This window comes from Canis lupus, chromosome 11 (assembly GCF_048164855.1).
Source record: "Canis lupus baileyi chromosome 11, mCanLup2.hap1, whole genome shotgun sequence".
Classification (NCBI taxonomy): domain Eukaryota; kingdom Metazoa; phylum Chordata; class Mammalia; order Carnivora; family Canidae; genus Canis; species Canis lupus.
Window position 1 is genome coordinate 29,120,304 of NC_132848.1, and position 13,377 is coordinate 29,133,680.

Here is a 13,377-nt window from a genome sequence, read left to right on the forward strand (position 1 = left end):
AGCAGGCTTGCCATAGTGGAGGAGCAGCAGGAGGCCAGTGTGGTTGGAGAGGAGGATCAAGGTGGGAATTGTAGGAGGTGAGAGCCACGGGGAGCCACTGGGCAGTCTTGTGAGCCATGGTACAGACAGCAGCTAACACTTCGAAGGAGCTGGGAGCTACTGGGAGCTTTTGAGCAGAGGGGTGGCTCAGTCTGGCTAATGTCTTAGAAGACTCATGTGGCTTCTCTGTGGGGACTGGACAGTAGGGGCAAAGGCAGAAGCAGAGAGTCTGCTCAGGAGCCTGTTTCACGAATCCAGGGGAGACACAGCAGGGGCTGGGACCATCATAGCGATTGGGAGACACGTGGTCAGAGTCCAGTTACAATCTGAAGGTGGACGTAGAGACCTGGAAGATTGTTTACCATGCTGCCACTCACCCGGGGAGGAGGCTAACACTGCGGTGTCCTCTCTTTAGGGCAGGTCATCACTTACTGCAAGGGATTATCTCCGGGACCCCCTGCTGCCAAGCACCATGACAGTGAGGGGGGCCGCACTGGCCCCCGATCCAGCGTCACCCACGACCATGGCAGCCTCGCCCAGCATGTCTGTGATCCCCGAGGGCAGCCCCACGGCCATGGAGCAGCCCGTGTTCCTGATGACAACTGCTGCTCAGGCCATCTCCGGTTTCTTCGTTTGGACAGCCCTGCTCATCACCTGTCACCAGGTACCCAGACCACTCAGGGGCCCTTGAGCCAGAGAGCCACTGAGGGCATCTGGAAGGATCCTGAGAGGTTTTCTAGTCCCAACAGAGTACTAGGCCGGCCAGGCTCTGCTGCAGTGGTAAATAATCTGAATCTGGGGGCTCCACCTGGTCGAGTTGATTCTTGCTCTTGTCCCAGGCCCGCATGGGTCAGGCTCTGCTGTGTGGCTCCCACATCCTGCAGCTTCAGGGTGCCATCCGTCCGGCTTCTGGGAGGAGGGAGGTGTGCGGAAGCCACTCGGGATACTTAACCATCTCAGTCCAGAAATGACACTCGTCACTTCTGTTCACCTTCCATGGGTCAGAATAGGTGACATGTGCAGCCTTAGCTATAGGAAGACCTGCAAGAGCATCTGGACAGCAGTGACTCCCTTTTCAGATGAAAAAATTGAGACGTAGAGGTGGTTAGGTGCTGGCCTAGTCACCTACAAGCTGGCGGCAGAGCCAGGAGAGAGGTCAGGTCTCCTGTCCCCCTGTCCTCACGGTCCCAGAGGAGGCAGGTGTGGGCTAGACCTGCCTTGGCTGCCCAAGGAAGAAGGTTTGAAGAAGGGCAGCTGAGCTAACTCAGATCCCTGTCAGCTCCTCGCCTGCTGTCCCGTGTCCTTGTCCCTCTGCAAACCTAATCGCTTCCAAGGCAGTTGACTCAGAACAGCTGGGGAATATTTTATGTTCTTCCTCGTGAGCCCAGGACTCGGCGGGGCCGAGTGTGAAGTCACGAGAGCTGGGACAGGACTCTGGCTGCTGGGACTGAGGAGTGTGGCCAGAGCAGGTGTTGGCATTCATGTGTGGCTGCCATCCCCTCCCCTCCACCAGCTTTCTAAAAACTGCATTTCACTCTCCCACCTTCCCAGGGAGGCAGGCAGTGCTGCCTCTGTTTGACAGATGGGAAAGTGAGATGCAAGATGATGTCACTGCAGCCACTCAGCCAGGACGCTTTTCCAACTTCTGTGGAAGAGAGGATCTCTCCTGTCCCCCACACAGGGTAGATGCTGCTGCCATAAAACCCCAGGGACCAGGCGTTAGGAAGCCCGGGGTGGTGGCAAGGAGATATAAATATCCATCGAGGGCCTCCTCTGTGCCACTTGCCCAAGGTTCCCCAACTGGCTGTGCACATGCGTCCCTGGGAAGCGTGTTGCAACTCTAGATCCCCGGCCATTCTTGACTCTGAGCTGTATAGTCTTGGGTGTGGTCTCACGGCCTCTGGGTCTGTGGCACTGGCCCGAGCACCCTACAAGCTTTATGCTGCCTCTGGTTTGATGTTCAGAACAGCTTTATAATGGAAGTTTTGTCATCAAGGAGGAGCTAAGGCTCAGGGTTGAGTAACAGTCACAGAACAAGTGAGCAGCAGAGCTGGACAGCAGAGCACATCTGTCCCATCAGCCACAGAGCAGAAGGGGGGCAGGTGTGTGGCTACAGTTGGGTCCCCGGCTGAGCCTGCCCCCATTCTGCCCCCAGATCTACATGCACCTGCGCTGCTATAGCTGCCCCAACGAGCAGCGCTACATCGTCCGCATCCTCTTCATCGTGCCCATCTACGCCTTCGACTCCTGGCTCAGCCTTCTCTTCTTCACCAATGACCAGTACTACGTGTACTTCGGCACCGTGCGGGACTGCTACGAGGGTGAGGAGGGCGTGAGGGCTGGGGTGGGGCGCACACCCCTTCTGGCTGGGTCTGGGAGCCAGAAGCCCCTCGCCCTGGGTTCCTTCAGAGGGGCTGCCCTCGCTTCTCTACCCACTTCAGGGGCCCCAGGTGACAGGTGACAGCACATGTGTAGCACTTTGCCACATGGCTCCCACAACACCTTTACAGATACCTGCAAGCAGGGACCCTCCCCCGTGTCTCATTTCTCATTCTGGTGTCCCTGATGGGGGTGAGCAGCAAAGAAGTTGTCCGTTTTAGATAGAAACCCCAGGTACAGGTGGGTCAGGTTTATCCAGGGGCCCATGGCAAAGCAGTGGCAGGGGTGAGCCTCCCTCCCCATGTACCTTAATTCTGAGGGCTTTGTCCCAAAAGCAGACTCTGCATTACCACCCAAGAAGGTGACTTGCTGCCTTTGACGGGTGTCGGGTCCCATGTTTGGTGTAGAGGCATCAGCTGTTCTGGGACTGAGCTCCTAGCATGGACCAGGCCCTCTGCTGGGCGCGGGGTGGCAAGGAGAAAAGCCATCTCACACCTGCCTGCCTGACTGGTCACCATGAGACGGGGTAGCTCTCCATGGAGCTAGCCGCAAACACAAGGAGCAGAGACCTAGAGCATGAAGCTGCTGGGGTGAGCATCCCAGGCAGAAAGGGGAGCTGATGAACAGGGCGAGAGGAGAGTCCCTGCCCTGCTGGCCAGGAGGTGTGGGGAGCTGGGCTGGGAGCTGACAACAGCCAAAGGAGAGGCCAGCGGCTGGAGGGAGAATGGCACTGTCCAGGCACGGGGAAGTAAGAACAGGATGTAAGCAGCCTTGCAGGGTACACAGAAATTTAGAGTTTCTCTTTTACTGTCATACAAAAGTATGACACAACTGGAAATTGCAGGTTAGGACATCTCTCTGTGGAGGGTGGGTGAAGGAAGGAGAGGCCAGAGACCTTAAGACAGGTCACAAGCCCACAGTCTCTGGGCGTGCACAGGCCAGCAGAGCTGAAAGGAGGGGTCCTTGAGTTCGAGATCCCTGCTTTGACACCCCCAGGCCTCTGAGGTCGTGCATTTTCCTGTTTCCTCCCCGTCTGCCCTGCTGGTTTCAGGTAGAGTGGCCAGCTGTCGGGATTCCTTATGTGCAGGCAGGGTAGCCCTGACCACAACCAGTTGTCCACTTCCCTGACTCTAGGAAGGCTTTGCCTTGTGGATATTGGGGTGCAGCATGCTTATCCCCACAGAAACTGGAGTCTCTCTTCCTGTCCCACTTTGAACCCGTGTATCCTTAAGGCCTAGCAGAGCACAGGAAATGCCTTAGGCCTTGGCCAGGAAATGCAGGCGCCTGACAGGAGCACACTGGGCTCCCCCCACTGCCCCTCCAGCCACGGGCCTGCCCTCACCCGCCCCTCCAGCCACACTGGCCTCTTCTCCAGCAGGACCATCAGGTATTTCCCTACTGTCTGGAAAGCTCTTCTCGGCCGCTTCTCTCTTGTCCTTACTCCTCTCCCAGCACCCTGCGTGCATCCTCAAGGCCTGACCATGGTAGCAGCTGAGCATGCAAGTACAGCATGTGTGCCTGGTCGGCTCTCGTCTCCCTGAGTAGGCTTAGCTCTGGGAGAGCAGGAACAAGCAGAGAGCCCATGCCAGTAGAGCCAGGCACTTGGTAGGTGCTCACTCAGTCCATAATTTCTGAATGAATAAGGGACTTGACCAAACAGTCCTGTGCGCCTTCCCTTCGCATGGGGCCCCATCAAATCCCCAGGCTGGTGAGAATACTGAGGCTCTGCCAGGTGAGAATACTGAGGCCGGGTGGAGACCTGCTGTGGGCATAACTAGCGCTCTAATGCCTGATGTCCCTGGAAGCAGCAGGATCCAGGGAAGCCTCTAGGTCCCTGGGGAGCTGCAAAGGCTGGTGTTGAGAATCCTTTTCCAATCATGTGCCAATCTCAAATGGGTGCTCAGGAGCGACCTCTGCCCACTGGTTCCCTCAGAAGCAAAGAGCTGTTCCCTGCCGCCAATGGGGATCCTCTCCTGTGTGGTCCAGGGGGCAGGTGTAGTCTCCCTTCTCTATGGGACTCTAAAGATTGGGGCACCTGGCAGAAGCAAAGCACTGCCAGGGAGATGTCTGTACCACTCTCACTCTGCCCCAGAGGTGGAAGCAGATGGTCCCCTGGGTCCCCCCACTCCAGAAGCCTCTTTGTTCAGGCCCTGCCTGCCCCAACCTTCCTCTTGGTCCCCTTAAAGGTCCTAGTAAGAAGTCTGCCTCCCTGCTAGGCATGTCTCCTAGCAACACTATTATCCCCCAGCCTGTGGGCCAGCCTGTCCGCCTCTCCCAGGGAGTTTACAAACAGCACAGCAGCTGCGGGGAAGTGCAGGCTGCCCCAGAGTTCACCAGCTTTTAGCGTCTGAGTTGGTGGGCTTGGCCCTCCCTTGCCCTTTCCTGCCACTCTGCTCCGAATCAGACCTCCTCCCTCCCCGCATCAGACTGCCTCCCTCCCCATATCCTTTCATCTACAGAACCTGCCCCTGCAGAGGTAGGGATGGAGGGCTTTCCTTAAAATTCAAAAAGAGGCCCCCATTCGTACCCCTCCCCACCCCAGCCTGCCTTCTCAGTGCCCCCAGATCCCAGCAGGGGGAGAAGGGGGAACAGTAGTCGGGCTGTGCTGGAGGACCCCGGTTTCAGAGCCCGGCAGTGGGCTCTTGCTGGGCACTGCAGACATTTGTTCTTCTTTTTAACAAAATTACAACAACTCAACAAATTTTTTTTTAAAGATTTTATGTATTTATTCATGAGAATACACAGAGAGGAGAGAGAGAGAGAGGCAGAGACACAGGCAGAGGGAGAAGGAGGCTCCATGCAGGGAGCCTAACGTGGGACTCGATCCCGGGTCTCCAGGATCAGGCCCTGGGCTGGAGGCAGCGCTAAACCGCTGAGCCACCCAGGCTGCCCTCAACAAATTTTTCTCTCATAAGTTACTAGTGCACAATTGAAACACAAAAAATTACCCTGACTCTTCACTCCCAAGTTCACTGCATTTTCAACTCTTTTCAACTTTGTTTTTTTCCTAGACTAACCTAAGAATATGCTTATACTATTGTTTCTTGATATTTCAATTTCAGATAACATTACACAGTGACCTATTGTAGGAAGCTTTGACTTCAGTATCTTACTCCCACCCCCTTATGCACATGCACACATGTGTGCGTGCACACACACACACAGAGTTCTCCATCTTTTTTTTTCTCTTCATCTTTTCATTGTGACTAGATACAGTTTTTTCTCAGTTTCATTATTCAGTGTTTGCATTATTACCTGTCCATAAATATTTTTTTAAGATTTTATTTATTCATGAGAGACACACAGAGAGAGGCAGAGATATAAGCAGAGGTAGAAGGAGGCTCCCAGTGGGGAGCCTGATGTTGGGACTCGTTCCCAGTACCCCAGGATCACGACCTGAGCTAATAAAGGCAGATGCTCAACTGCGGAGCCACACAGGCATTCCCACCTGTCCATAAATTTGATCAAAGCTGAGCCTTATAGGGGATCCCTGGGTGGCTCAGCAGTTTCGCTCCTGCCTTTGGCCCAGGGTGCGATCCTGGAGTCCTGGGATCGAGTCCCGCGTCGGGCTCCCGGCATGGAGCCTCTTTCTCCCTCTGCCCGTATCTCTGCCTCTCTCTCTCTCTCTATCATAAATAAATAAAAATAAATCTTTAAAAAAAAAAAAAGCTGAGCCTTATAGTGTCCCAAGCCTACATTCCCTGTATAACTTCTCATTTTCCTCTGGTTATTGCTTACCTTGGTTTTTGCTCTGCTTTCTGTGTATCTATCATTAATTTATCCCCAAACACTTCTGTTGGTCAGAAAAGAGAAACCCATCTCTGTGTAGTTAGATGTGCCAGGTCCTGTGTTAGCTCCGGGTCTCCCTTGCAGGCAATCCCCCGAGCCCTGCTCTTCTTGCTCTGGTCTCAACGGGCTGCTTTCTGGCATCTTCCATTTGGGCTCTTGTCCTGAGTCTTCTCCACACCACCATCCCTGGACTCCCACTCACCTCTCCTGTGCTGAATCACTTGTTCCCCGGATGCCATCTTTCCCTCATTTGTGGTTTGCTCTCCCTTTCTGGTCAATCCGTATCTTCCAGGAGCTTCCTGGCAAAAAGTGTACATGTGCGTGCTGAGTTTTTTTAATCTGAAAATTATCTGCAAATATTTTTACTCTATTATCCTATCTGGAGTTTGATAGGAATCCAGTTCTAAGTTGGAAATCATGCTCACTCTGAATTTTGAAGACGTGTTTCCCTGTCTTTTAGCTTCCAGTGTTGTTACAGGAAAGTCTGCTGGATTCTGATCCTTTTTTTTTTTTTTAAGATTATATTTATTTATTCATGAGAGACAGAGACAGAGAGAGAGAGAGGCAGAGATACAGGCAGAGGGAGAAGCAGGCTCCATGTAGAGAGCCCAATGTGGGACTCGATTCTGGGTCTCCAGGATCACGCCCTGGGCCGAAGGTAGCGCTAAACCGCTGAGCCACCCGGGCTGCCCCTTATGTGTTTCTTTGATAATTTTTTCCCCTCCACTTTGTCCTCCCATTCTGGAATTCCTGTTGTAGGATGTTGAACTTGTGAATTGAACCTCCCATTTTCCTTATAATTTTCAGCTCTTTTTTCGTTCTGCTTCCCATGAGTGAGCAAGCTTGGTTGTTTGCTTGCTTGCTTGCTTGCTCTATATTTATTTGTTTGTTTGTTTGTTTGTTTTACCCTTCAGCTTTTCTATTGAGGGTGGGGTTTTTTTGTTTGTTTTGTTCTTGTTTTTTTATCGTGTTGTAAAATGTCAGGAGCTCTTCCCTGTCCTTTTTTCTTTTTAGAGCCCCTGTTTCTTGGTATTGGATATAGAGTATCTCTTCTTCTCTCTCTGGAGATGCTAATTACAGTTTTCTTTTGCTCCCTGTGTTATCTCTGCCTCCTGAGTTCCTTTCATCTGTTAGCTTGGGTCTTTGACCTTTGTGTTGGAAGCTCTCCTCAAATGCCTAGTGTCCTTGGCTATTTTTGTGTTTATGAATGGGTCTTAAAACTGCTGGGCCTCCCATTTAAGTGACAGGATACATGGTATGTCCTCTACCATCTTTATGCCTGTGGTAGGGGCAGACACTGAGTGAATACCTTTTCATACTGGGTCTCTTTCCCCAGAGAATTACATTCTCATCTCCAGCCTGGGAGGCAAAAACCAGGCAGGCTGAGCTGAAGGTGCAAGAGACCCGACATCTCGCCCCTTGTCTTCAGGCCTCATCCACTTTCTGCACATCTCCTCGTTGCCCTCTGCTGAGCCATGTTCTCTGAGGACAGAACTGTCTCAACCTGTCTTGAGAGTTAAAAGCCCAGTAGCTCTACTGGCCGACTTGGAGCTCACATTCCTTATGCCCTCAGGACTGCCCAGTGCATCCAGTTTTCGGGCTTCCTGGGGCTCTCATTGGCTCCTTCCCCAAGGCAGTGACCACACTGTGTCTTCCAGAGCTGTACTCAGCATTTCTGCTCTGCTGTCCCTGGCACTGTGCACATACCCCGCCATCAGTTTGCCTTTCAGCAGGGAAGAGGGGAGCGAGTAGTACTAACCCCCACATATCGGCAGGATTGCTGTCTTCTAAGGAGGGGTCTGAGCCTTAGAGAAGTATGTGGCTCACCCAGGACCACGTTTCCACCATCTGGCAGGGGCTGTAATTCACGTGGCGCCAGGACGAGCCATCAGGGCAGGTAGACCAAGGAGGGCGGAATGAGCCTCCTTTGTACATGTAGTGTTTGTGCTCAGGGCAAGGGGTAGCTCCTAAAGACGTCTCTGAGACAGTCCTGGGGACCTCTGTGATCAGAGGGGTGCAGAGGGCCAGAGTTGAGGGAGGGAGACCTGCTGCCACTGTTGCTTTATGCAGGCACTGAGTTGTGATTATTGTTTGTGTGGTATTTGTGTTGCCACATATTTCATTACTGTTAGTTCATTCTCAACTCCCAGTTACCTGGTAGATGTATGATCATCCCCACTTTGTGCTCATGAGAAAAAGAATTCGAGTGGGCTAAGAAGCTTACAACTACCTAGAGACTAATTGTCAGAGGCCAGGTGCAGCCCTGGGTCTCTGGGTCCCCAGAATGGCTCCATGTCCAGCTCCATAGAGGAGTGCAGGACAGCTTTCTCCCATGGAAAGCATGGCCTCTGGTTAGGAGGGGAGATTTTACATGAAATAGTCAAAGAATGATGCTGCCTTCACCTCGCTTCAGATTGTGGACAAACCTCACTTCCTGGACTCTGGCCCAAAGTAAAACGTCTTCCTGGGCAGAGAGAGAGTACAGCCAGGATAAATGGAACCCAGCCAAGGGCCACAAGAGACCCAGAGGCCAGTGTGCTAGCAGCACTGGCTGTAGTGATCCTCGCTGGCGCCCCTGCTGATAGAGCTGGCCATTACAAGAGCTCAGTCAATCAGAATGAAGAAAGGTATTGAGAGGAAACCAATCAGAAGAGGCATCGGAAACAGCAATCTAGGTGGCAGGAAGCAGCAATAAGCAGGATCAAGAGGGCAGAAAAAACGCAAGGGAGGAGAGGAATGCTACCACTGGAGCAGCTCCAGGCAGACCCCAGCCCACTAGGGCAGTAGCACACTGCATCCATTACTGTCCATGACAATCCCTGGAAAGGGGGGGAAGCATTTTCTGAGGCCCCTATTTCTGAGCACCGAAGATTTTGTCCAAAGTGGTCAGAATTAAGTTTTCTGTGCTCCTCCTCAAGTTACCTGCCATGTGGAACGCCCCCACATCTTTCCAGATAACCAAATTCTCTGTGTGCATCTAAGGCCTAGGGGTCAGCGGTAGGTGCTGAAGGTATGTGGAGGAAGTGAGCTTGGAATGGCCAGGTGCACCTAGGGTCACTGAGGTTCTGCACCCAGAGGGTGGCACACTGTAGACGTCCAGTTGTCCAGTGAGTGGTTAGTGAAGGAACAGACAAATGTGCCCATCTGACCTGTAGCAGGGAACTTGTGAGGACTACTGACCCCAGGAACTGCTGCCAGGGGCAGCAAGAGTGCATATCTTGGTGGATCCTCTCTGAAGCCCTGGGGGCTCCTTGGGAATATGTTGTTGCAGGTGCCTGTTCTGGGTGCACAGGTGGGAGGCCAAGTGGAGAGCAGCCTCTTGAATTACAGCCCCCTGTCCAGGCAGCTATGGGTTAGAGATGCTGCCAGTGAGGAAAGAAGGCCTCAAGTCTCAGGGTCAGAAGGGACCTGTAAAGACTCAGTCTCTAAGAACCCCTGTATAATGTCTGCTGAGAGGCTTGCCAGCCTCTGATTGCATGCTTCCACCAGCACAGAGCTCACTACCTTTCATCTCCAAAGATGGCCTGTTGGCAGTTGTTTCTTATATTACGCTGAAGGCCTGGCTCTGCCTCCGGGACCAGGTGGGTCCTGTCTGACCCCTTATATTGAAGAGAGTGACCCTGATCTCTTTTCTCCAGGCCTCAAGGCTCCAATATGATGCTCATTTTATCTCCCATCTTGGTCCTTTGCTCCTGATTTTGTGCATTTGTTTCTAGTCCATTTAAGATTTGGTATCTAGGGGGAGCCTAGGCGACTCAGTCAGCTAAGCATCCGACTCTTGGTCTTGGCTCAGGTCATGATCTCAGGGTCATGGGATCAAGTCCCAGGTTGGGTTCAGTGCTCAGTGGGGAGTCTGCTTGAGATTCTCTCTGCCTCTCCTCTGCCTGTGCCCCACCCCCCTTGTCAAATTAAATCAATCAGTCTTTAAGATTTGGTATTTAGAATGGAACAGAAAGGGGCACCTGGGTGGCTCAGTGATTGAACATCTGCCTTTGGCTTAGGTTGTGATCCCAGGTCCTGGGATGGAGTCCCACATCGGGCTCCCTGCAAGGAGCCTGCTTCTCCCTCTGCCTGTGTCTCTGCCTCTCTCATGAGTAAATAAATAAAATCTTAAAAAAAAAAAAAATAGAATGGAACAGAAAGTTCCATTCTCCAGGACAGGAGAGAGAGAAGGACCATCCCTTCCCTCCTGCTAGATGCTCCTCTCCAGACTGGAGGGCCTGATTTGTGGGTCCCTTGGTCACTCTTGTGTCTGCAGGACCTAGCACAGAGCCTGGAACGCAGGCTGTGATTAGTACGTAGGGAGGCATAGAGTCATTTTGTGTCTCTGGGGCCTCTCCAGGGAGCAGAACTGGAGCTGGGGTCAGAGGAGCAGTCAAGCAGCAAGCCTGCTGGCCAAGCACTACACCCACACTGCTGGCCTCCAGCCCAGCGTTCTTACTCTTCTCATGCCCAGGGCTGTGTATCGTTGAGCTTGTTCCTGGGGTGTGTATGGAGTTGCCCACTGTAAACATCCTTGCTGGAATGGGGATAGTGTTTTGCCTGGCTTTATAATCCTAAGAGGGGATTGATCTGTCCAGATGGTCAGTGTGTGCTGATGTGGGCTGTTTGAGTCATCTCGAGGAGATTCCATCTTGTCTCCCTTCTCTGAGAACCATTATTGATTCCCTAGTGATTCTTTAAAGGAAACCATCAGTGTATTGGTGTCTGATGGATCCGCTGGCCCTGGAGCGCTGGGAGGACGTCAAGAGCCTCGAACTGAGAGAGGTGGATACATTTGATGATTCTGGCCAGTTGAATGCAGAGCCGGATAGGGATAGACGGCTCAACCACGTGACTCAGGAGGGTGCTGACATCTGTGATGACACAGGAAAGGACATGTGCTCAGGTGCCAAGCTCCTCTCAACAGTGGCTTGTGAGATAGCCTGGCTTGGGAGGGCGGTTATGGACAAAGGGGCTGATGAACCTTGGCCTTGTTGTCTTCTCTTGAGAGTTCTGTCTGGGGACCGAGTCTGATTGCTTTAGAAGGTGCATCTGTGCAGGAAGGGTAGGCTCTGCAGGCAAGAAGAGTGTGGACCATGTGCCTGGCCCGCCTCTCTGAGCCTTACCCCGAGTTAAGGCCCATGTCTGTCTGTTCATTCTTTCTGTGTTGATTGTAAGTGCCAAGCCCTCTGGTAGTCAGAGTAGGTTTCAGTTCCTACCTGCGAGGAGTTTATAGTATGGGAAGAACAATAGGACACATGCTGTGGACGGTGAAGTATGAGCTCAGCCTTAGCAAAGGAGTCACACTTCTTTCCTCGAGGAAGTTGCTGCTGTTAGCCCTGGCTTAAAGGTGAGGAAACCGTGGCACAGTGCACTTAAGAAACTTGCCTGAGGTCACCAGCTTAGTGGTGGAGCTGTCCTCTGTACCCTGGCAGTCTGCCTTCAGGCCTGTGGTTCCCCTGCTTCATTATGCCGCCCCTGTACTGAAAGGATTGGGTGGATCAATGGTGAGAGTGTGGTGTGTGGAGAGAGCCTGGCCGTGGACGGAGGGTTGGCGAGTGAGAGGTGGCATCTCAGCAGGACCTGCCCCTGGAAGTCAGCAGAGGCACCAGAATGTGAAAGCTCATGGCACATTCTGGGGACTCTCGGAGTGGTTTTATATCATGTATGTACACATAGATACATTGTGTGTATATATGTACACAATACATACACTTATGTACATACACATACATGTGCACACATATACACACACATTGTATATACACACATTTACATATATACACATATATATGCATTATATACACAGACATACTATACATACACATATACATACACACTATATAGGTACACACACAAACATATGTGTGTATATGTATACATTTACTCTGGCTGCATGAATAATCATCCCAGATGGACTAGCATAAACCATTTCTTTTGTTCATGGATAGTGCAGCTCAGGAATTTGGACAGGGCACAGTATGGATAGTCTGTCCCTGTGCCCTGCTCTCTGAGCCTCCACTAAGGGACCCTCAGCTGGAGGGTGGGGTCTGAAGTCTGGTTCACTCATGTGTCTGGCAGTTGCTGGCATCGCCTGGGGCCTCAGTGCCTCCCACATGAGCCACCTCTGGGTAGTCTCTCCATGTGGGCTGGGCTGAGCTTCCCTGAAGCATGGTGGCTACATCCAAGGGGAGGCATTTCTTGAGAACCTCTCGAGAGGTTCTCAAGAAAGAACCAGGGAAAGAGGCCTTCTCTAAGCCCAGCGTCAGATGTCTTGAAGCAACCCTTCTGCTTTAGTCTCCCCGGTCCCCACAGATGCAAAGAGAGGGAAGAAGACCCTATCTCCTCGCAGAGAGGAGGTGGTGTCCCAGGGTGTGTCCATCTTTGGAAAGTACCATTGGCCACAAAGTAGCTGGACCCAGCTTGGAATGGGCACATCCATTCTACCTGGCATCCTGCGGCCTTGATCAAAGGTCATTAGCAGACTGACATCAGATTTGGCTTGATGCCCACCCCCACCCCTACCACATTGCCCCAGAGTTCTTGTCACTGAAGAGTGCTTTGGAGCTCAGTGGAGATGACTGTAGTCCCACATATCCTGAGCTGCTTCCATGCCAGGCAGGCAGCCTTACAGGGTCCTCAGCCCCAGCAAGGGACACTGGCCCCTGAGGAAGACAAGCAGATAGATAGTAATGGCCACCTAGCAAGCACTGCTAAGTGCCAACCACTCTTCTGAGTAGTTTGCGTGCTCAGACTTCAAACCACCTGGCAGGGTAAGTAGGTATCTCTATTGTCCCCATAGAACAGATGAGGAGACTGAGGCACAGAGAGACTCACAGCTAATCAGGGGCAAATCTTCATCACAAACCCTCTGCTCTGTTTCTATAAAGGGACAGTCACAGCTCAGTGGTGGGTGCCTCCTGGGACCCCCACCCTAGCTGTGGGTGTGAGCCTTTAATAGCTTAGGTATATAGCACCTCAAAAATACTCCTTATCAAATTGCTGAAGGCCAGCATTTGCCTGGAGCTCTGCCACCAGGACCGCATATGCCCTAGCTCGAGGTAGTGCCACGTTAGTGGTGTGCTTGCTACGTGCCAAGTGCTGTGTCCGTGCTCTGGGGAAGAAGTGGGCTGCAGTCCCATGAGAGCAATCGGGGTCATGCCAGCCATGCTGCAGGGCAGGAAGTAC

The 13,377-nt window shown here is 52.4% G+C and overlaps 1 protein-coding gene across 2 annotated transcripts in view; it reads left to right on the forward strand.

Moving 5' to 3' along the window:
- TMEM184B (transmembrane protein 184B) overlaps positions 1-13,377 on the forward strand; it is a 49,649-nt gene that overhangs the window by 23,931 nt on the left and 12,341 nt on the right. For both annotated transcript variants that reach the window (XM_072843991.1, XM_072843993.1), the window contains exons 2-3: positions 455-703; positions 2,195-2,360. In XM_072843991.1, the coding sequence (XP_072700092.1) occupies positions 512-703; positions 2,195-2,360 (358 nt within the window). In that variant the 5' untranslated portion in view covers positions 455-511. The remainder of the gene's footprint in view (positions 1-454; positions 704-2,194; positions 2,361-13,377) is intronic.